At 41.9% G+C, this 25,261-nt stretch overlaps 1 protein-coding gene across 1 annotated transcript in view; it reads left to right on the plus strand.

Moving 5' to 3' along the window:
- Positions 1-19,646, plus strand: part of srrm3 (serine/arginine repetitive matrix 3) — a 65,191-nt gene extending 45,545 nt beyond the window's left edge. Inside the window, exons 6-12 of the mRNA XM_038988520.1 lie at positions 96-164; positions 6,303-6,413; positions 6,748-6,925; positions 16,270-16,586; positions 17,246-17,515; positions 17,697-17,819; positions 19,439-19,646. Of these exons, the coding sequence (XP_038844448.1) occupies positions 96-164; positions 6,303-6,413; positions 6,748-6,925; positions 16,270-16,586; positions 17,246-17,515; positions 17,697-17,819; positions 19,439-19,646 (1,276 nt within the window). The remainder of the gene's footprint in view (positions 1-95; positions 165-6,302; positions 6,414-6,747; positions 6,926-16,269; positions 16,587-17,245; positions 17,516-17,696; positions 17,820-19,438) is intronic.
- Positions 19,647-25,261: the final 5,615 nt, after the last annotated feature.

Here is a 25,261-nt window from a genome sequence, read left to right on the forward strand (position 1 = left end):
CTTTATTGTGTAGGACTGCTCTTCTTTCGCTCTCTTCATCTCTTTCTCTCTCTCTCTCTTTCTGAGCTCTCTCTCTCTCCCCATGTCTCCTCCAGGTTCGACAGCTCCTCTCCCTCCCGCAGAGAGAAGAAGAAGAAAAGTGGAAAGAAACACAAGCGAGACAGGTGTGTATGCGTGTGCATGCACTTTTCATGAACATTCATCCTCTAGGTTACTCATAGAATGTGAGCATACCCTGATGCTTTTCAGCCGGTTTGCGTAACAGGTGAAAGGTGCTCAGCTGAGGGACTTAGGGATAAAAAAAATCACAGCATAACTATCACAGAAAAAGAAAGAGGAGCACTCAGTTTCACCGAACTCAAGCTATGCCATTACTCAGTACTGTACTTTCACTACTCACTTTCCTATAGGCCAAAATAGTATAGGAACCACAAATAAGCTATGTTTTCTAGAAACAACAGACTATATATGACTGACCTGCTCGATTCGGTCTTATGTAGCAACATTTGAAAATGTGTTTATTACATTGGATAAAAGCAGAGACACAGAGCTGCAAAATTGTATGTCATACACTGCATTTGAGGAACAATGGGAAAGTAATTCTGCTTTGAAAGTTGATAAACTTGTAACCTCACTTTTGAGGAAATGGCCCTTGACTATTTTGGTAAACCTACTGGAGAGCTCTTCTTTGTCTACACCCATTCAGCATCGTTCACACCCTCTTAAGCCTTAGCACCACCCTCCTACGGATTCACATGTAAGGCCATGTACTAAACAACCAAAGATTTCAAGACTAAAAGCTGGTTTATACTACATATATCGACAGTTGTCGCAGTGTTATCATGAACATTATATTGTCGTCCGACATCAAACTTGTCGTTGTCGTTATGAAAAAGTATAAACACGAAAACTACAGACTGCATGACATCAGCAGCCTGGTGGTCCAAAATAGCTTCACTAGTATATTTTAACACCAATGAACCCACCCGTTTAAAAAATTAATTGAGTATATGTCAATCTAGCAAACCAGGCAACTATAATCAACTTTCTAAACAATGTTTTGGTCTGTTTCTAGCTTGATAGCTAGCTAGCGAGCTAATGTTAAGTTAGCTCATAATGACCATAATCATATAGCTGACAACGTCTTCACTGTAGCTCATTTGTCTTCATTATTACAGGAAAATAAATTCACAACAAGATCATAATTTCCAAGTTAATAGCAATCCAATTGAAGAAAATAGCTTACGGTTGTGAGTGTGACGAAATTAAAGCATTCTACTAGAGAATTTTTTAACTTGGACACTGTCTCGTTGGCCTAACGTTATGTCCTAATTTGACTTTGGTGCAGGTCATGTTCTTCACATTACCGTCTCTGGTAAACACATACTATATCAATTAAAATCAAGGTTTATTTGTCACATGCACAGGATACAGAAGGTGTCGTGAAATGGTTACTTGCATAGTGGAGTCTTTTGTTTAGACATGTAGCTTGCTAAACAATTAACCATAATTCCAACTCATAACTTTACTACCCTGCATGAATCTGCAGGTCGCTAACCAACCAGGTTCAATGTTAGCTAGCTAGCTAACAACCGGCTACAACTAGCAATGCAAATGGCTCCTGAGATAGGAATAATATTACTACAAAGATCATACATGTAACGTTAGCTAACGAGCCAGCCAGCTAACTTTAGCTAGCTAGCTAACAGTACGCTTTAACTTGAATTGAAAACGACAAAATTAGAAACGTATAATATCTGAACATTTTGCTACCTAGACTATCTTACGGGTATACATGGATGGACGCTTCTCCCTCTCTGTCACGGATGCCATGGTTGCCCTTAGTTTGAAGATGTAATCCGGAGACAGGTGTTTTATACAACAGCCTTCTGGGTGTTCTCTTTTCGACTCCCTCTGCATATTTGCAATCAAACACCATCATTTTCTCCATCATAATCTAATTCCACCGGGCATTCCACTGATTTCAAAACTCAGTCCTCCAGAAAGTCGAGAGTAACACTTTTGCAGGTCTACTATGTGATATCTTTCAAAAAATCTGCGTTAGAAAGGATTACCTACACATACTGACCAGCTCATGTTATAGACAGAAACGTGCTACATGGCAGACCAATCCAAACGTATCTCTCGTCATGTCCAGCCCATCCATTATCTCAGTCAATCATGGCTAATGGGAAGGTTCCTGACTTTTTCTATGGCTAAACCAACTAGGCTCGTAATTTAAAACTTGTATTAGTATTTACAGATGACGTACAAGTTTGTTATTAAGGCACATGAAAGTTCACATGTTCTAGATGGCATTTCTTCCAAAAAACGTAGTTAAAAAAAAAAGTTTATGTTCAAATGCCTCTCCTGTGAAGTAGTGAAGCGTGACATACGCCTATGTTTCCTAAAACGAGTCACATATTATTGATAAGGATATTGATACTCAAAGTGAGAAGTAAGATATTGGAGAGGATATTCTTCCAGCGCATTCATTCATTATTGATGATGTGTAATAATGTTGCTTATACTTTTCTTACGAAGCAATCCTCCTCCTCCGACAATAAAGCAATAATTATAGTGTCAGCACAAAATGAAAAAGAGAATGGATAGAGAGAGAATGAGAAAGAGAGCTCAGCAGAGAATAATACTGCTTCGCCCAGGGATATCATAAGGACAATAAGCAATTCTAAATAGCACATCCCTCCTCCTTTTTTTTCTCGCTCTTTTATTCTCCTTCTCTATTTCTCTCTCCCTATCTCTATCTCTCTTTAATTCTCTCTCTCTTGTGGGGGCTAAACTCATTCCTCTAATAACCAAACCTGTATGTAGCTGGAAAACAAGAAAAATGAGCCTCTGACCAAATTGCTGAGCATCGCTGTGCTGCCCCCCCCCCCCCCCAAATAAACCCCCCCAACACCCCTACCCTCCTCACACTTATAAAACTCTCCTCCTCCCCCCCTCTCCCACCTTTAGCCTCTCTCTCTCTCCCCTCCTCAGATTTCTCCAAACATCCACTGCATTGCAGGTATTGTCTACACATGAATAATGTATGGTTAGATAGGGGGAAAAGGAGGAGGTGGGTGCGTCCCTAGAGTTAGGTAGCCTCCTGTGATATGCTCTACTGTGTGTGTCTGTTGGGGCATTGGAGAAGGCGGTGGAGGGGAAGGGGAGCTTTTTCAAATGCAGTTGTAACAATCTGAACTGTAAGCTGCTATGGTGTCCACCAACCAATACTCACTTTACTACACCGCCAACATAGAAAAGTCACTTTGTAACAACAGAAGATTACATTTTCTTTGGTTTGGGCTCCCATTTGAAGTATAGCATAGCATTGTATATTCCTTCAATTAGGAGAAAAGGAGGGAGGAGAGCGATAGAGGAGGGTGTTAATAATGTAGGGTTCTAAGACTTGATGGTATGAAGATAGTCAAGAACAAAAAAGACACAGACTTGAAAACAAGTTCAGGTTTTTTAATAACGACTGGTCATGGAAAAGAGCATTACAAGCATAGGCTTTTGTCTGAACACACTATATAGAGGAGGCTCTCCCTCCTGACATCCTGTGGGATCTCTGCCTAAACAGAAGCATAAATTACAATAGGCCAACCCAATGTATACATTAGACCCACATTCCTTGTCTTACGAGGGTGGGTATTTCTAACACTGATGTCCCCCCCAGCTAAATCTCTCTCAGTTCAGGGGCGGCAGGTAGTCTAGTGGTTAGCCGAAAGGTTTCTGGATCGAATCCCCGAGCTGACAAGGTAAAAATCGTTCTGCCCCTGAACAAGGCAGTTAACCCACTGTTCCCCGGTAGGCCGTCATTGCACATACGATTTTGACTTGCCCAGTTAAATAAACGTAAATAAAGGTAAAATTAATAAAAAATAAAAAATAAAATAACCTAAGCCATAATGGTGGTGGGCTAACAGACTACCAAAGGCCCCTTGACTCCTGAGGGTCGACCGGCATTCCTCCAATAGACTGAACAACACAAGGGCACAAAGGCACAGAGGGTGTAGTCTACATGGTAGACTGTATGGTTAACATAGGCTACTATTTGGTTATAGCCCTATAATAAGAAGAGCACTATCAGGGGACATTGTGTTTGACAATTGATGGGAGTAAAATAAATGAAAGGCGAAGCCTCCTTAGAGCCCCCAGTCTGTTCTCTCTGGTGGAACAACAACATGGTTTACATCCCAAATGGCACCCTATTCCCTATTTAGTACACTACTTAAATAGGGAATAGGGTACCATTTGGGAGACCATGTGGTCTCATAGCCTAGACGCCACAACAATTCTTCACTGGCCCTATATTACTCTGACAGCTTTATTAGGATCTTTCTCTTCACTAGCACAGACCTGACATAGTTTTTGTGTTCCTCTCTCCTTGTGGTACATGTGCCAGGTGTATTATGTGTATGTGTCTATGTCCACATAAGGTGAATACAGTGTTGTGTAAACAGAGGGAAAATAAGAGCTTTTGTTGTCCAGTCTGACTTATCACCGTGGCAACAGTAGTGTGAACATACTAAGGACTTTGAAGTACTGTATGTAGTCAGTCAAGCATATATCCCCTCATTATATATCCCCTTATTAAGGTCTAGAGAGATGGTCAGGCTAACTGGAGTTCAGTGTGTGTAACAGAGGTTTAATAATTTGAATAAAAATAACATATGCCATTTAGCAGACGCTTTTATCCAAAGCAACTTACAGTCATGCGTGCGTGCATTTTATGTGCGGGTGGTCCTGGAAATCGAACCCACTATCCTAGCATTGCAAGCACCATGCACTACCAACTGAGCTACAGATGACTCAGGTTTCTCTTTCTCTGTAGGTCGACGTCTGGTTCCAGGAGAAAGAGGAGATACAGGTGGGGATACAACCACATCACATAGGTTTTACAGTCAGGGACACTAGGTCAATGACTGCTTGTTACAGTGCACGTACCTTGTTACCTGTTTAAAGAAGATGCATCAACGTGTTTCCCTTTTCAGATCCGGTAGCCCAAAGAACAAACAGAAAGACAAGAACAAAACCAGAAAGAGGTAATGATCCCTCTTTTTCATAATCTAACAATAATGGACCCTGAACTGAAAAGATCTGACTGAACTGAGAAGATGTTAGATGTTTCGTAGACTTTAGATGCGTATACAGTTGAAGTCGGAAGTTTACATACACTGAGGTTCTACAAAAATAGAACTGTTTTGGTCATAATGACCATCGTTATATTTGGAGGAAAAAGAGGGATGCTTGCAAGCCGAAGAACACCATCCCAACCGTGAAGCACGGGGGTGGCAGCATCATGTTGTGGGGGTGCTTTGATGCAGGAGGAACTGATGCACTTCACAAAATAGATGGCATCATGACGAAAGAAAATTATCTGGATATATTGAAGCAACATCTCAAGACATAAGTCAGGAAGTTAAAGCTTGGTTGCAAATGGGTCTTCCAAATGGACAACAACCCCAAGCATGCTTCCAAAGTTGTGGCAAAATAGCTTAAGGATAACAAAGTCAAGGTATTGGAGTGGCCATCACAAAGCCATGACCTCAATCCTATAGAAAATTTGTGGGCAGAACTGAAAAAGCGTGTGCGAGCAAGGAGGCCTTACAAACCTGACTCAGTTACACCAGCTCTGTCAGGAGGAATGGGCCAAAATTCACCCAACTTATTGTGGGAAGCTTGTGGAAGGCTACCTGAAACGTGTGACCCAAGTTAAACAATTTAAAGGCAATGTTACCAAATACGAATTGAGTGTATGTAAACTTCTGACCCACTGGGAATGTGATGAAAGAAATAAAAGATGAAATAAATCATTCTCTACTACTATTCTGACATTTCACATTCTTAAAATAAAGTGGTGATCCTAACAAACCTAAGGCAGGGAATTTTTACTGGATTAAATGTCAGGAATTGTGAAAAACTGAGTTTAAATGTATTTGGCTAAGGTGTATGTAAACTTCCGACTTCAACTGTAAGTATAATATTTGAAAGAAACAGACAGTATCTAAATAAATGTATGCATGCCACAAGCTTGAATGTGACATGGTGTCAGTCTTGTTTCATTGAAAACGCTTCAATAGATTTCATGACTGAGTTGCTGAATGTGTCTGTATGTCTGTCATTGTGCGTGTGTGTGCTGGCAACTTTGTTGTGTATGTGTACATTTACGTGCGTTTGTGTGTGCTCGTGTGTGCATGCATGCATGCGTCTGTCTGAATGTTTTTGTTTGTGTGCTTGCGGGCGTGTACTCGTCTGTATGCGTGTGTGTCTCTGAATGTACGTGTGTCCCACAGGTCCCCAGTAGAGTCCCCCAGTAGGAGGTCTCAACGTAGAGGCAGCTGCTGTAGCTCCCGAAGTGCATCACACTCCTCCACAGGCCACAGCCCCTCCAAGTCCCCTGGCAGGTAGGACTCCCATTACCCCCCCCCCCCCCTCCCCTTAGATGCATGCCTTCACTGTTTCACAAACCCTTTAATCATACTCTTCTTGGTCTATTGATGTAACACTGATTCAAGGTTTGCAACAGCTTTGCTAGAGATCCATGATTATTATTTGATCAGAATGTAGTTGACTGTAGTTCAACTCATGACTGACCAGTTGAAAAGGTAATGATAGCCTAGACTATACTGTTGAGTCTTAAACAGTCTATACGTAGCTGGTATAGTATAATATACTCTTGAGTCTGTGTCATTTCAGCAGCTTGGTTCAGTACTCCTGTTTGTCCGTCTGTCCCTCCAGGCCCAACTCCAAGCACAAGACAGACGGACACAAGGCCTGTGTGAGCCCGTCCCCGTCTCCCGGTCCTGGCGGTCCTGTCACGTGGCACAACGGGCACCACCACCAAGACCACGCCCGCAACGGCAAAGCTGGCAGACTCAACCACAACCACGTGGCCGAGGGCAACAAAGGGCAAGATGTATGTAGTCTCCTCTATCTCGCCCCGCCACCTCCCTAACCCCCCCCCACATTCTAATCTACACTCAAATGGTAACCTCCACACTGGCTCCCTCTCCTATGAACATGATTTATTTTCTTTGTGTCAGTTTGTGACATTATCTCCTCTTTATTTGGTACTATTATAGAATGACTCTTCTTTTAGTTGTTCCTGTTTTTGCAGGGTAGTTTTACTCTGTATATCTTCCAACCACTTTTGTCCTCCTGTGCAATCTTGCTGCCACTAATTATTTCTGGCATTACTTTGATACTTATACCATCTCAACATTCCTTTGACGTAACTGGTTAGAGGGAGGGATGGATGTTTGAGTCATACATACGTAAGAATGAGTTTGCTGTGGCCTCATCCCAGATCTGTTTGTGCTGCTTTGCCTCCTATGGTCATTTCCACGCCAAGACAGCACAAACATGTCCACGCCAAGACAGCAAAAACAGTTCTGGGACCAGGCTAAGTTTGCTGGAGATAAGAGAAAAAAAATTAAGACTGACTATGATCAATTAATCTCTGGCCCAAGTGAGTGTTTGCATGGCACATGTTATGTATCGTACAATGATAATATGGAGGTTTAGTATTCGGGTGTGTCCTAAATGACACCAGATTCCATACAGTGCATTTGGAAAGTATTCAGACCCCTTGACTTTTTTCACATTTTGTTACGTTACAGCCTTATTCTAAAATGTTTTTTTCCTCATCCATCTACACACAATACCCCATAATGACAAAGTGAAAACAGATTTTTAGAAATGTTTAAAAATGTATTAACAATAAAAAACAGAAATACCTTAAAAACAGAGTCCACTTGATAAATTAAATTGATTGACATGATTTGGAAAGGCACACACCTGTCTATATAAGGTCCTACAGTTGACAGTGCATGTCAGAGCAAAAATCAAACCATGAGGTCAAGGAGGTGACCAAGAACCCGATAGTCACTCTGACAAAGCTCCAGAGTTCCTCTGTGGAGATGGGAGAACCTTCCAAAAGGACAACCATCTCTGCAGCACTCCACCAATCAGACCTTTATGGTAGAGTGACCAGACAGAAGCCACTCCTCAGTAAATGGCACATGATAGCCTGCTTGGAGTTTGCCAAAAGGCACCTAAAGACTCTCAGACCATGAGAAACAAGATTCTCTGGTCTGATGAAACCAAGACCAAACTTTTTGGCCTGAATACCAAGCGTCACGTCTGGAGGAAACCTGTCAGTATCCCTACGGTGAAGCATGGTGGTGGCAGCCTCATGCTGTGGGGATGGTTTCAGTGGCAGGGACTGAGAGACTAGTCAGGATTGAGGAAAATATGAACGGAGCAAAGTACAGAGATCCTTGATGAAAACCTGCTCTCGAGCACTCAGGACCTCAGACAGGGGTGAAGGTTCACCTTCCAACAGGACAACGACCCTAAGTACAAAGCCAAGACAACACAGGAGTGGCTTCGGGACAAGTCTCTGAATGTCCTCGAGTGGCCCAGCCACAGCCTGATTGAACCCGATCGAACATCTCTGGTGAGACCTGAAAATAGCTGTGCAGCTATGCTCCCCATCCAACCTGACAGAGCTTGAGAGGATCTGCAGAGAAGAATGGGAGAAACTCCCCAAATACTGGTGTACCAAGCTTGTAGCGTCATATCCAAGAAGACTCGAGGATGTAATGTCTGCCAAAGGTGTTTCAACAAAGTACTGAGAAAAGGAATACTGAATACTTATGTAAATGTGATATTATTCTTTCTTTTTTAATAAATTAGCAAAACTGTCTAAAAACCTGTTTTTGCTTTGTCATTATGGGGTATTGTGTGTAAATTGATGAGGGGAAAAAATGATTTAATCCATTTTAGAATAAGGCTGTAACATTACAAAATGTGGAAAAGGTCAAGGGGTCTGAATACTTTCCCGAATGCACTTTATATACAGGATAGTGCACTACTTTTGACCAGGGCCCATATATAGGGAATAGAGTGCCATTTGGGACGGAGCCTCAGGGTTTGCTAATGAACTGGAAACTCTTTGGTTTTTGTTAGGCAGCAAGCTCCTGCAGTGATGAAGTAGTGAGAGCTCACTTCTGAATCAGTTTAGCCAGGGAAAGGAAACAAATAATAGCTTTAAAGTTTGCTTTTGCTACAGCTCCCCCAAATGTAATAAAATATGAAACAGGAGGATGCTTATTTAAAAAGTACTTATTAATAGTTCTCCACTGTTTTATTTCTTTGATATGCTATAGAGTTTAGGACATTTTGTAAATGTTAGTCAAAAGTTGTCATTTGATCATGCTGATGGTAATGCTTGATAACAGCCATCAATGAAACCATCTGTAGCTGACTGATCTAACAAACAAAGATGGATGTAAAAATGTAGGTCTCAACTATGCTATTTTTACATCTGAACTCAACCAGTTCTATCTTATGTTATATGAGAATGATATTATCTGGTTTGGCCTGTGAGATTGTGTGGTGATTTGATCTGAACCTAATTTATGAAATGTCCAATACTTCTAGTTTACACACGTGATTGGTTTCAGTTTGGTTACGCGTTCAACTCTAGTGCCACCAAATGCCTCAGTACAGTCACTAAAGTAGATACAATTGCTCAGAACAGAGTGAGCGACAGAGAAGTCATTGCTGTACTGGTACAGTAGCAAGAATGATAGGTGTATAAAAAGTGAATGTATAATTGCTAGGTATTTATCACTGAAACTAACCAGACATCTTGTCTAGTTTACTCAGAATTGATTTTGTCTTCTGTCATTCTTATTCCTCCCTAACTGTCTCGTTTGGAACTGTTTCCATGCTTTGGCTCCTTTGAAAACGGTAACCCCTCCTAATCTGCTTTATTTTGATCTATCTGTGAAACAACCACAAAGAACGACAGACTGACTGAACTGTTATGTTTTAAATCACTATCTTTCAGTCGTCACCATAATCTCCCTACTATAGATGGCTCATTAGAACTGAGGTAGCATTTTGCGTTTGAATCTAACTGACCCTAACTACAGCGCCTTGCCAAAGTATTCACCCCCTTGGTGTTTTTCCTATTTTGTTGCATTACAACCTGTAATTTATATGGATTTTTATTTGGATTTCATGTGATGGACATACACAAAATAGTCCAAATTGGTGAAGTGAAATGGAAAAATTATTTGTTTAAAAAAATTATAAAAATGTAAAACGGAAAAGTGGTGCGTGCATATGTATTCACCCCCTTTGCTATGAATCCCCTAAATAAGATGTGGTGCAACCAATTCCCTTCAGAAGTCACATAATTATTTAGATTGCATACAGGTAGACACTTTATTTAAGTGTCACATGATCTGTAACATGATCTCAGTATATATACACCTGTTCTGAAAGGCCCCAGAGTCTGCAACACCACTAAGCAAGGGGCACCACCAAGCAAGCAGCACTATGAAGACCAAGGAGCTCTCCAAACAGGTCAGGGACAAAGTTGTGGAGAAGTACAGATCAGGTTTGGGTTATAAAAAATATCAGAAACTTTGAACATCCCTTGGAGCACTATTAAATCCATTATTAAATAATTTAAAGAATATGGCACCACATCAAACCTGCCAAGAGAGGGCAGCCCACCAAAACTCACAGAACAGGCAAGGAGGGCATTAATCAGAGAGGCAACAAAGAGACCAAAGATAACCCTGAAGGATCTGCAAAGCTCCACAGCGGAGATTGGAGTATTTGTCCATAGGACCACTTTAAGGCGTACACTTCACAGAGCTGGGCTTTACAGAAGAGTTGCAAGAAAAAAATAAGCAAACATGTTTGGTGTTCGCCAAAAGGCATGTGGGAGACACCCCAAACTTATGGAAGAAGGTATTCTGGTCAGATGAGACTAAAATTGAGATTTTTGGCCATCAAGGAAAACGCTATGTCTGGCGCAAACCCAACACCTCTCATCACCCCGAGAACACCATCCCCATAGTGGTGGCATAGTGGTGGCAGCATAATGCTGTCGGGATGTTTTTCATCGGCAGGGACTGGGAAACTGGTCAGAATTGAAGGAATGATGGATGGCGCTAAATACAGGGACATTCTTGAGGGAAACCTGTTTCAGTCTTCCAGAGATTTCAGACTGGGACGGAGGTTCACCTTCCAGCAGGACAATGACCCTAAGCATACTGCTAAAGCAACACTCGAGTGCTTTAAGGGGAAACATTTAAATGTCTTGGAATGGCCTAGTCAAAGCCCAGACCTCAATCCAATTGAGAATCTGTGGTATGACTTAAAGATTGTTGTACATCAGCGGAACCCATCCAACTTGAAGGAGCTGGAGCAGTTTTGCCTTGAAGAATGGGCAAACATCCCAGTGGCTAGATGCGCCAATCTTATAGAGACATACCCCAAGAGACTTGCAGCTGTAATTTCTGCAAAAGGTGGCTCTACAAGGTATTGACTTTGGGGGGGATGAATAGTTATGCACGCTCAAGTTTTCAGTTTTTTTGTCTTATTTCTTGTTTGTTTACCAATAAAAAATATTTTGCATCTTCAAAGTGGTAGACAAAAATCTATTTAATTCCAGGTTGTAAGGCAACAAAATAGGTAAAATGCCAAGGGGGTGAATACTTTCGCAAGCCACTGTAACAGTGTGCTCTGCTAACAAAACAACAGACATCATTTAGACCAAAGGCAATAGCCATTACTGTTTCACTTTCACTGCTGACTAAGCAACTAAATGGGGTGTAGAGCAGCGTCCAAAAACATTCTGTCTAGAATAATGAATGACAGATGATGCTATCTCCTTCAATTTCCTTTCCTTCTGAAGCTTGCATGTGTTTATGAGAGGTCTCACCTGCTCTATTTGTCTGTCTGTCTGTCTGTCTGTCTGTCTGTATGTGTATGTCTGTCTGTCTCTCTCTCTTTCTCTTACTGCTTGAATTCATTTATGACTGTTTTATATCCTGCTTTTTATCGATTTGAGTAGTATTTACCCCATGAAATAAATGCCCAATGCTCCTTTTCTGTCTCGTTTATGTAAAAAGCACTCATATGCTTTGGAACTGGACCAAGTAGGTTAACTGGGTATGTGTACTACTAGTTTTTCTTGTCAATACAGTCTTTCTAAAGCACAATGTTTTGCTCAGTGATAGTTAGCCCCTTTCTTCAGAAGTCTGAGAGAGCTCCCAGACATCAGGTGTACAACAACCCCTTCTCTCTCGCTCTAGTCTCTCTATTTTCTCTATTCACTTCCTGTTTACTACTTACTGTTTACTGTATCATGTGACCTACATGTTGCCTCTAGGTGACAGTATCACTTCTGTCAGACTTTCCCTGATGTTGATATGCAGTATATTCTATATCTCTATGTGTTCCAAGTCAATGGGGATTGGCAAGGGGAGTCTCATGTGCCATTGTTGCATAATGAGGCTCAGTGTTTGAATATTTGAGCTAATCGGTTGTGTTGAGGTGAATCTAGAATTGCTAGGTGTTTATCACTGAAGCTCAAATCTGTCAACCTTTTGACAGTTCATCCTATACTATCAGCCTTAAACAGGTTTTTGGTTCATGAGACCTCTCCTGTCAATCGCCACATACAGGGGAATTATTGTGTCTCTCCCTTGCTGACAATTCATCAGCGCTCAGACACCATGTGTATTTGGGAGGTTGCTCGCTCAATATTGTTCATTTTGGATACTAAACCTTTCTGGGAGATCATAGATCCAACAGAGGCTAGATAATACTGTAGTATCTCTATGGTTAGCACATGTGCAGCAGCAACTTGGGTCTTGTCTGTCTCTTCTATTTTTACATCTCGGTTTGTCCTTCTGATTCTGTCTGTAGTTTTCTTGTCCAGGGTAAATTTATATCTGCTAACACACAAAAAACAGTGATACAAATGTTGAAACTAAATAGGACCACACACACAACATTTAGTAACATTGGTATTTTAAAGGGACCCAAGACACTTTTGAATGCGAGTGCCGTATTTAATTTCCCCTTTGTATTGATATTGATATGTTCAGTACCACCCTCCCCAAGGCTCACTGTACTATTCGATTTCCAAGGCTTTAAATTCACAAAGAATCACCCTTTTATTCTGCCTTAATAACAATCGCCTTGTACTAACTTGGGGCACTGTAATGACCCTGGTGCATTGCTGAGCCCAAAAGGAATATGTAAGAAGTGAAAGAGGCCACAATGTGCTTTCTGAGACGGATTCGATAGCTTTCGTAAACCACAATGGGTATTGTTCTCTTGTTGAATAATATATTTTCCAAAATGTGACTGGGGTCCCTTTTAAATGTGCTGACTCTACTAGTTGTCCATTCTAGCGGTGACTGCCCCGCCCTCAGCTTCCCCCTTCCAAAACTCATCCGCTCTATCTGTCCCATCCGTGTTCTGTCCATCCGTGTTGTGTGTGACACATCTTTCTCGCCCTCCGTTGTCCGGACATGCTCTTCTCCCTTCTTCTCATCTGTCATATGCCAGCTCTGCCTGCTCTTCCTTCTCTCCATCCATCCATCCCTCCATCCCTCCTTCCTTCCTTTCCTCTAGCAATTCTATCTTAACAATGGATTTCATTTTGTTTCACGAATCACTCTATTCACTTACCCAACCTTTACCCACCTCTCCCTTTTGATGCAACCATGGCTGCATTCGAACAAGCGAAAAAGACAGCAAATCATTTTAGTTTTTAGATTCATTTTTTTACCTTTAGTTTGATTTTGATTTTAAGTGTTGGTTTTGTTTGTCCATTTTCTTTAGCTTTTTTGTTGGTTTGTTTACCTTCTCCTCCTTAGTCTCTGGAAGAAGTTCGTAGCGTTGATACTAAAAGAGGTTCATTGTCTTTTTCCCATTTCGCTGCGGAGAACATTCCTTTCTCCTTGTTTTCTTTTTTCTTCCTTTCCTTTTTTTTGTTGATATTGCATACGTGTCACTGATTGAAATGGAAGGTAGGTAACGCTCTGCCTTGGCACGTGGTCTTTCTTTTATGCAGAAATGAGAATGTCAGAAGCACCCTCTATCTTGATGTCAATGTTTCTGTGTCTCTCTTTCTATGATTTAACCACCAGGGAACTTTAGCTTTAGGAAGTTTATTTTACCGTTCCTTTTTTTTCTGTTATATTTTGCTTTTAAGATTTGGATTATAGTTGATCCTTTTTTCTCTATCCTTCTTAAATGTTCATACTGAATTCAGTCCAGTATCCCACCTGATATATATATCAAGAAGGCCCATTTCTTTGTATACTTCTTTCTGTTTTGGTAGAATGCATTTATTCCTGTTTGTCCAGCATCTCTCTGTTCACTTGGTGAAATAGTTACATTCGTCTTATGATTTGATCATGTTTATTTCCTCGGTGGCTGTTTCTAACAACTGTCATCATCTGCGTCAGTGGTTGTGTGTTTTCTTATATCTACAGCTCAGTCTTTTGTTTGTTTTGTGGAGAAGGTTTTACTATTCTTGTTGTTTTCAATGAAGAGTCTCTGTTTTAGTCATAGTTCAGCGGTCAGCGTTTACAGGGGAGAAGGTTAATGCATGCAGGAGAGCTCGCTGTGTTTTGATATTTACCTGCTTTGACATTTGATCTGCCTTTATATCCCGGAGACACACACAGCCATGCAATTGCTCCACACAAACATCTGCACTCACAATACTTTGTGAAACCCCTTGCCCTGTGTACACTGCTATTACAGAATATGCCTGCGTCCTAGTTCAATGTCCTCAGCATACCTTATCTCTCAACATCGTCCACTTGCTTAAAAGCCTCCTACTGAAGTTGATCTACCAAACACATTTGTGTTTAAAATGAAGCTGTAGTTTTAAGAATCCCATCAATAAATGTCTAGAAGTACACAAAATTTGCAGAGCTTCTGTTCTCGCAGAGGACTGTTGCTTTTGCTAGAGTTAAATTCAATAGTACAGATTTTTTCATATTAATGGATATTATTAAAACAGAGAACTAAAACAGAGATCTCAACAGAGCCAATTAAAATGTCATATGCCTGAGGCTTACAGGGGAAGCGCAACCCAACACTGACAAGAAATGCCTTGGTTTGAACAAACTGTAACCTAAAATACAGTACCTGGGGGTTGAACTCCTAAACGTCACTCTTTGGAAGCCCTAAACTTAAAGGTAGACTCAGCAAGATGACATTGCCACGAGCACCACCGCAGATATTGAGATGAGCGAGATGAAATACTTTGCTCTCACACAGTCACACACAGTATCTGCGCATGGGCACGGGTTCGCTTCACACTGTTTACAGAGTGGTCGCCAGGGCACCAAAACCTCAGAAGTTGAGCCTCTCGCTCCAACGCTCTTAGTTGTTGCAGAAATTGGTCCACTATGCTGTTTACTTTCTGCATCTATGTCATATCGCTGAGACTACTTTTAACTCAATGGTCATTCACACAGACTGTCTGCCCTGCCCTCTGGTGGAGTGGGCTGGGCAGGAGAATGAATGATCTGGAAGATGTAGCTACTCTCGGTGTGAGAGGTTCCCTGAACATTGTGGTGTGTTCCTTCCTCTTTTTCTTTTTGATTTAATTTCAGTTGATTTCCATGCATTGTCTGATGCCTCACTCTGCCAAGGAAGGGTTTTGTGTCTTTTTCTCTTGCATTTTGTGAAATCTAATGATGCACTTATGTTGCCCCACTTTTCCCTTTTCTTCATACCTTACCTACTAAAGGAGGGAATGCCACTTTATTGGTAAGTGGATGTTAACCAAAAGGGAGTTAAACAAGAGTAACGATAAAAAAAAATACAAAAAATGGGTCGCTGTTCACATCTCAGCAATTGTCTACTACAGGGAAAAAAATCCACAAAGAGAAAATTATTGAGTAGCAGACGATTAGTTTCTCTGATTCGATTTGACTCTATAATTGTTCCTTGACTATTTTATTTTGTTCCTTCCATTTCTGTGATGTTCTGTCAAGTTGTCTACTCTTTTTTTTTCATATTTGTTTTTTACCATTACTAAAACTTGAAGAAGTCCTCCTTTTCTACTCTACAAATTCTGTAGCTCTATACTCTCTTTTCTCTCTGCTCTTTAACTTAATTTGGGTCATAATACAAATAAAAAAATCCCTTTCTCTTCTAGTTTTTTTCCGTTTCTTTTCGGGATTATGATTTCTTCGACTCATTATGGTTTTGCATGCCAAGTATTGCATGCGCTGCACCATAGAGGACTGTCTATAAGCCATATCGAGAAAAAACCTAGATCTTTTCTTTTAGATGTTGACCCTCTTTTGCCAAGTACACCGTAGCGCTCAAACACTTCACTGTGACAAACTCTAAGGCCCTTTTTCTATTTTTTTCCCTTTTTTTTTCTTTTTTCTTTTGTTGGTTATCATTTCTCTACAGAAGCTGAGAATGCTGACTGCTGCTACTCCGGGAGACCAGTCGACCATGATGCTGCCTCAGCTGAGAGGAGGAGAGCACAAGACCCACAATGCCCTTTACACGACCCCAGGAGGAGGTTCTGCAATCCAGGCTGGACAGGCTGGAGAGGCCCTACATGGAGAGGAAAGGCAGACGATAGGGTCGTCGGGCAGACGGGGAGGTCACAGAGGTCACAGAGCTCATGGGAAGAGCTCCCATTCGCCAGCTCACAGCAGTGACTCCGCCCACTCTCAACGTAACCTGCATCCTCACAGAGGAAAAAGCTCTCACCGGAAGAAGTAAGCAGAGAGATTCGACCTTCCAGACTGACATAACCTTTACCTGTTCTGTCCTTCAATCAATTAAATAAAATATATTTATAAAGCCATTTTTACATTAGCAGTTGTCACAGTGCTTATACAGAAACCCAGCCTACACCCCAGAGAGCAAGCAATGCATATGTAGAAGCACGGTGGCTAGGAAAAACTCCCTAGAAAGGCAGAAACCTATGAAGAAACCTAGAGAGGAACCAGGCTCTGAAGGGGTGGCCAGTCTTCTAATCCAGGTGAAGATTATAAGAATACATTAAGGCCAGATTGGTCTGGGACAAGTTCCGGGACAAGGTCTTCGCCCCTTCTTTTATGTCCACTGTGTTTGGTGCTTGGTCTGCTGTCCAGGGCACAGTCCTATGCACTTCCCTCTCCACTCTATTTCTCCTGGCTTGTGCTATCCTAAGATATGCTAATTAGAACGAAAACAGGCTGATCGCTTTGAGAACTAAACAACCTGTTTGGTGATCTTCTGATGTGGCACATCACAAAACATTAGTGATGCATTTATTTGCCTCACTCTCCCATTTCATCATACATTATCTACTAAAGGTATCCAACAATCCTGACCCCTATCTTTCCTCTGTTACCAATAATCAATTGATACTCATTTATCCATCTACCTCAAGGACTAAAGGGGGCCACTCGTCCAAGCGGCACCACCATGGGGTTCGGGGACAGGCCCATCACCAGAGCCAGTCTGGCTCCCCGGGGCGGCACCGCCACACATCTGGGTCAGGCAGGAAGAAGAGTGAGTCTCGGGGGCGCGGTGGCATGGGGGTCCGACAGCGTAGCAGCTCCTGGAGCTCCGGACGCTCTTCATCACGCTCCGGCTCCAGAGAGAGAGGCCCCAGCAAAGCCAAGTCCCCCCACCCCCATGCCAGACAGAACAACTCCAGGTGACCGCTTACCTGACCCGGAAGGCCAGATAACACTCGTTTTGGATTAACTAGAAACTTTTGCAACTGTTCTTGCTATCCAGTGATTTATTTAGACACAAACATTACTTTTCTCATATATTCATTTTTTCTTTCCAGTACATGACAATTTGATGCGTTTATTTTTTCCTTTCCCCACCAGGGAGAGAGACAGCCCTCACCACTCTGATGCTGACCGTGCTCGCCGTCGCTCCAGGAGCTATTCTCCCATCAGGAAGAGGAGACGAGACTCTCCCAGCTTCATGGAGGCTCGTAGGATCACCAGGTAACAGAGGCTCTATCTAACCATGCTCCCTCAGTGAAAGCAGAATACAAGTGTAACACTGACATCTATGGGAGCGTTTGTCAAGGTTTCTTCCTCAACAATTTTATTGTGAATCCTCAGGATAATTACTGTAAATGTGGGGTGTTTATATGTTCTCTAATCTGACATGCCATAGTATTTAGTGTATGTGTAAATGTGAGTGTCTGTTGTATAGTACCATCCAAGTGGAACTGAACACGTTATATTATTTCAGGTGAAATGTTTTTATATCACAGAAGTGTACAACCTTTATCACCGATTGAATTTGCCACAGCTGAGTGATGCCACACTGTAGCAATAATATGATTCCATTGTATTTCCCAGAATGTGTGTGTAGTGGTTTCCCATAAAATGCAGGTGAAATGTTCTGTGACACTCCTCTCTCACTCCTCCTGTACGAAGGAAGGTTCCCCCATCTCTCTCCCCCCCCGAAGCCAAGACAACGGAATACTGCTGAGCTGCAGGCTAGGTTACCGTGGTAACAGTTGCCGTGCAGCAGGACTCCCCTAGTCCTCCTTGCTGAAGCCTTGTGAAGCAGTTAACCAACCGAACAGATTTCCCTAGAGTAACGCTGCACCCTCCCCTTTCCTCTCGATCTCCCTCTTTCTATCCATCTTTCTTTTTGTAAATCCACATTCACCTGCACTAGACAAACAGTCACTGATGTGCACTAATGCTGTAACACACGTTTTTGATAAAGGCGCTATCAAGGTTCGTCAAACGATGTCTGTCTGTAAACCAGAAATTGTGGTTCTATATACATTCTTTGGGATTCTGTATTTGTGATCCACAACTACCACATTTTTTTTGCAAAACATCCCCATAGGTAGTGAGCACCTTGATAGCGCTGACGTCCTGCCTCTAGATTAACTCTCCTGATTCCTGGGTGATGGCTAACCTTCAGATGATTTTCCGTCTTTTTGCAGCTAACAGCTCTCAATTTACCGGCAGCAACCTCTGTGGGCACTTAAGTTGCACCTTGAGGGTGCTCACTAACAAGGCAATCTCAATGCTCCTAACCCTTTTGAAATGTGTGTGTGTGTGTGTGTGTGTGTGTGTGTGTGTGTGTGTGTGTGTGTGTGTGTGTGTGTGTGTGTGTGTGTGTGTGTGTGTGTGTGTGTGTGTGTGTGTGTGTGTGTGTGTGTGTGTGTGTGTGCGCGCTTGCGGACTCCTACTAACTAACACATGGAGCCGCTCTCTTTCAGCACTTCTCAATTTGACTGCCGCACCTAATAACTACTATGCCACATTTCTGGCCTGACCCTTGAAGACAGCTGACCCAGACCCTTTTGGCTGACCTCTATTATGTTCCAAACATGACCCTCTCATGATCTTTTTATGCGATTATAACATTTGACGAAGTATAGTTGAAGTACAAAATATTTTGGGAATCAGAAAAGCATATGATAATATTGCAAACCTACAGTATTCCCTTTGGAGTGTACTGTACAATGCAGAGGCATGCCAAAAGAGCAGCTCTCAGATCAGCTGTCAGAGTGGTGGTCCTCCTCACACTAACTGGTCACAAGCCTTTTATACACTGTATAACCTTCTATCCCTCTATCGTCTCCTCTCCTCAGCGCTCGGAAGCGGCCTATCCCGTACTACCGTCCAAGCCCCTCCTCCTCCAGCTCCATGTCTAGCCCCTCCCACTCGGAGAGGAGTCGCAGCCATGACAGCTACAGCAGCTATAGCCGCAGTCACAGCCGCACCAGGAGCCACAGCCGCTCCCGCAGCCGCAACCACAGCTACTACAGCCGCAGCAGTTACGAGAGCCCCGGCTTCTGAGGAGAGAGAGACAGAGAAAGAAAGGGGGAGGGAGAAAGAGAGGGAGCGAGGGGGTAGATAGAGAGGGAAACAGAGAGACAGAGACAGAGAGAGAAAGATAAGATAAATCATGTTATGTATTCTTATGTCCCTGAATGGTTCAAACACAGGGCCAGACCTCTGGTCCATTTTTACCCTCAGTCTTCATCTCTGTATACTTCATGTTAACCCGCAAGTATGGATAGCTGCTGCCCATTATGGCGACCGGAGTATGGGCATTGGGTGTATAGAAAGCGAATAATCGAATTGGGCAGATCTGTTGCCACTCAAGACCGTTTTGCGTGGCTGATTGGGCTGCACGAGGAGTCAACCAGTGCACCGGTGTTGTATCAACATGCCTGCTGACTTGAAGTGCTTCCTACTCGGTATCACGGTCGTGTTGCTGACGGTATCTTACGTGGAAATTTTTTTCACACCGGTGCAGCCTTGACAAGAAATAGCTAATATTGATAACCATCTAGATGTCACCTTGATGCAGTCTACTACTCAATGGGAAGGGCGTGAGCGTCAAGAACATCTAGTAGGCAATATCAGGGTGACAGTCACAGTAAGCACACGTGTACAACGCATGAAGCAACAGTACACCCATCATCAATACCTTTAATCTAAAATAAACAATCGTCAGTTTTCTAACTGAAAATTTACAATTATTTGTGTAAAACTAACAGTGAAATACGACTCAGACTCAAGCAGAAGTACAAACTCTCGCGGTATGGTAGGTCAGTGTACGGCAGTTGCGTGGTAAGAAACGGAACCCAAAAAAAACGGCTCAGTCAAAACCTTCTAACCTATAGCAGAGCGATTTCGACACACCCACTCCTTTCCACACGCCCACTACTTTCCTTTCGACACACCCACTCCTTCCCACACGCCCACTACTTTCCTTTCGACACACCCACTCCTTTCCACACGCCCACTACTTTCCTTTCGACACACCCACTCCTTTCCACACGCCCACTACTTTCCTTTCGACACACCCACTCCTTTCCACATGCCCACTACTTTCCTTTCGACACACCCACTCCTTTCCACATGCCCACTACTTTCCTTTCGACACACCCACTCGCCCATACTCCAGTCGCTTTATTGCTACCCCTTTCTCTTAACCTGAGCCTGGATCAATGGAAGGAAGAGGGAGGTTTTTAATATTATAGCACATTCATTTGAAATATCCCCAAAAAAATCCACAAGTGGGAGAAAAAAAAAGTGATATTTCAAATGAATGTGCTATAATATTAAAATGGATGCAACACACTGGTAATTATTTAAAATACAATTTCTCGGATCATGGTTTTAGAAAATAAATGATAAAGCCTAAAGAACAAGTCTGTAAGCACTTTCTCCATAATCTTCCACGGAGAAAAAGTAACCAGAAAATAAGTTGATATTTTATTTGATGTATTCTAGCATTGGGACACTTCATGAGTTTGTGGAAGAAGAGGAAAATAAGAGACACAAATGGAAAAGAAGTCAAATTAAATCAAACAGTACGGGGACATTTTTTCTCCAATGTCATTACATCATTTCCCCAAAGACACTAATGCTCTATTTTAGGAACTTGAGAGATCAAGAGAAGCGATAAAGAACAAAACAAAAGTCGGCTGACAATTTAGCACACAGAAGGGAACTGATGTATGTTTTTTTAAAAGGTTGTAGCATATATGTCAGGATATATAAATGATTCTAAACTGTAAGTTCTGGCTTGTAAACTATGCACTGTATATTCCATGTGATTTTGAAGAGGATTGTTATTTGATGGTGACTTAGTATGATGATGCACCAGGAAGGAGGAAAGCTGCTGCTTGTACCAGAGAGCCCTGCTGGCTGCCACTATAGGTCCCAGGGTGCATCTGTCACGGACACTACAGCACTACAGGTCCCAGGGTGCATCTGTCCCTGTCACTAAAGTACTACAGCTCCCAGGGTGCATCTGTCCTCTCTCCGCCCATTCTGATCTGTATTGTATGTGACGTACCGGACCTGTAATTACACACAGAGGCAAGAAGGGATATAAAAACCAATGTATTATTATGTACTTTTCCTCTCTTCCCTATTCCACTATTTATTGTGTTCAAACTATTAAAGCTGCAATATGTACATTTTGGGGCGGCCTGACCAAATACACATAGAAATGTTAGTTATAGATCTGTCATTCTCATTGAAAGCTTGTCTAAGAAGCAGTAGATCTGTTCTATGTGCGCTATTTCTATTATTCATGTCCTTAGGTTTCGTTTTTGCATCTTTTACTTTCGGTTTTGTACACCAGCTTCAAACGGCTGAAAATACAATGTTTTGGGTTATTGACAATATATTTCACAGCGGTTTAGCTGGTACAATGATTCTCTACACTATGCATTGCGTGTTTTGTCATGTAAACTGAAATTAGGCTAACTATTAGAATTTCTGCATACTGCACCTTTAATGTAGATACTACTGTACCTCTTCTGCAATGACCAATGAGGTGAAGTCGCTCTGTAAAGATGCTCTTTCTTAAGATACTTCAGAAACCTTCTGCAAAAGCATCCATGTATTCTTGTGGTTCTATATTTTATCCACAGCTATTTATTAAATTATTTATTCCAATTATCTATTAAGTTATTTATTGTTTATTTATTTGATAATATATTTGTTTTGTCTCATCAAATGTTTTTAAAGCAATTTGAAGAATCGTGTCATTGAGATACTAATATATCATGGGAGAATTGCTGCAAATGTATGTATTCTCATCTTTGAATATACAGTATGTCCATTGATGTTTTAACCCAAATCCTTTTTATTTGTGATGAAAGCTTCTGCTTCCTTTAAGAATAGGGGAGTGAGCTGAGTTGGCGTTAGCTTGTTTCTATGGCGGTGTTCCCTTACCTGATGTATTTTATAATGCTCTTACACAGGGTTCATTACAGTACTAGAACAGTCCACAGAGACCATGTATTAAAAGTTTGTGTTGATGCAATCTGTTATTCTTCTGCCTGTCTGTTTCCTGGTGCAGGGGATACATAGTTAAAGTTACATAGAGGGGCTGTTACTCTGCAGGGCTCCAAATGTCCACTTCTACCAACTCCTTCTGTCCAAAACATTGATCAGGCCTGGATTATCTCCCTCCAGACATAGACGTGTTGATTGGGCTAGTTTGTTGTTGGTCTAACCAATCACATTGCCCCTGCTGTAACAGGCTGGCCCTATCCCCTGCACCCCTGCACCCTGTAGTAACTGACTCTGACCTGGCATGAGGTCTCAGACAGAGGGTCTACTCATTTTGCAAGCCGGTGGTCAGCTAAACTACGTACGCGGCAAATGCCCCTGCTTTCAAAAACGCTTGAACCCAGACACAGGTAGTCCCACAAGAAGCCCATCATGTTCCCTGTCTCAGTTTATTCCTCTGTGCTGATAGGACAGCTGCTGGTGATGATGCAATCAGGGAAACCCTTCAGTCTTCCTTCCCATTCGTCAAGCCTCCTGTCACTCATGCAGTGTTACATTAAAAATGTAACCAGAGTTACTGTAACCTAGTATGATATTAAACAAAACTTGTTCCGATATTAAGAGTACAGCGCTAAACCTTTGGATTGTATAAAAGTAATTTAGTTGTAGTGTAAAAGTTATTATACAGGACAATAAATATAAACCAATGAAAAATGAGCTACTTGTGTTGTCTTTCGATAGATACTCTTTTTGACATGGGAAAAAAAATTGTCACTGAGGTCTACACGATGTTCATACTGTAATACGTGCATGTGCTATTTGTAGGTACCACCAACAGAGGTTGCTAATGTAAATATTTACTTTATTTCATAGTGAAACTGGAAACCTCTGGCCTGAGAAAAGGACTGGAATATTCTGTAACCTGGTGTACTTTTCCAACTCCCTGTTTATCTTTCCTCCCAAGTCCATAAATTCAACCTATGTTATGTAACCTGTGAATGAATACAGGCCGCATCGCTCTCAGGAAATTACAACGTTATTGTTGTATCTGTCTGAGTCTGAGACACAGTCTGATGAATGAATGAAAATGCATTAACCTTAACCTGAACCACAACCCTAACACTAGGCTCTGTACTTTTGATCTATACAACAACAGGTATCCTTTGACATGAGTTGGCAAATTAAAAAAAGCCAGCTCATGTACAGTGTGGCAAAAAAGTATTTAGTCAGCCACCAATTGTGCAAGTTCTCCCACTTAAAAAGATGAGAGAGGCCTGTAATTTATCATAGGTACACTTCAACTATGACAGACAAAATGAGGAGAAAAAATCCAGAGAATCACATTGTAGGATTTTTTATGAATTTATTTGCAAATTATGGTGGAAAATAAGTATTTGGTCAATAACAAAAGTTTCTCAATATTTTGTTATGTACCCTTTGTTGGCAATGACAGAGGTCAAACGTTTTTCTGTAAGTCTTCACAAGGTTTTTACACACTGTTGCTGGTATTTTGGCCCATTCCTCCATGCAGATCTCCTCTAGAGCAGTGATGTTTTGGGGCTGTTGATGGGCAACACGGACTTTCAACTCCCTCCAAAGATTTTCTATGGGGTTGAGATCTGGAGACTGGCTAGGCCACTCCAGGACCTTGAAATGCTTCTTACGAAGCCACTCCTTCGTTGCCCGGACGGTGTGTTTGGGATCATTGTCATGCTGAAAGACCCAGCCACGTTTCATCTTCAATGCCCTTGCTGATGGTAGGCTTTGTTACTTTGGTCCCAGCTCTCTGCAGGTCATTCACTAGGTCCCCCCGTGTGGTTCTGGGATTTTTGCTCACCGTTCTTGTGATCATTTTGACCCCACGGGGTGAGATCTTGCGTGGAGCCCCAGATCGAGGGAGATTATCAGTGGTCTTGTATGTCTTCCATTTCCTAATAATTGCTCCCACAGTTGATTTCTTCAAACCAAGCTGCTTACCTATTGCAGATTCAGTCTTCCCAGCCTGGTGCAGGTCTACAATTTTGTTTCTGGTGTCCTTTGACAGCTCTTTGGTCCTGGCCATAGTGGAGTTTGGAGTGTGACTGTTTGAGGTTGTGGACAGGTGTCTTTTATACTGATAACAAGTTCAAACAGGTGCCATTAATACAGGTAACGAGTGGAGGACAGAGGAGCCTCTTAAAGAAGAAGTTACAGGTCTGTGAGAGCCAGAAATCTTGCTTGTTTGTAGGTGACCAAATACTTATTTTCCACCATAATTTTTTTTCTCATTTTGTCTGTCATAGTTGAAGTGTACCTATGATGGAAATTACAGGCCTCTCTCATCTTTTTAAGTGGGAGAACTTGCACAATTGGTGGCTGACTAAATACTTTTTTGCCCCACTGTATGTTCAACCATGCACTGCACTCTTGAGTCCGAGTTAAACCTGTGCGCTTGATTTATCTTGCCTGGCAAATGAAGTGTGTACTTTTGGAACTATTCCATTGGTTTCATTGTGCCAAACCAAATACACATTGAGAATTTCAAATATTTGGACTGTGCATTCAACTCAGTCTAGTCTGAGTTAATGTGATGGAATATTGACTCCCATCCAGTGCTGCTCTTTGGAAGAGACACAAGGCAATATTACCCCTCAATAAAACCCTTAAATAAGATG

Source organism: Salvelinus namaycush, chromosome 3 (assembly GCF_016432855.1).
Source record: "Salvelinus namaycush isolate Seneca chromosome 3, SaNama_1.0, whole genome shotgun sequence".
Classification (NCBI taxonomy): domain Eukaryota; kingdom Metazoa; phylum Chordata; class Actinopteri; order Salmoniformes; family Salmonidae; genus Salvelinus; species Salvelinus namaycush.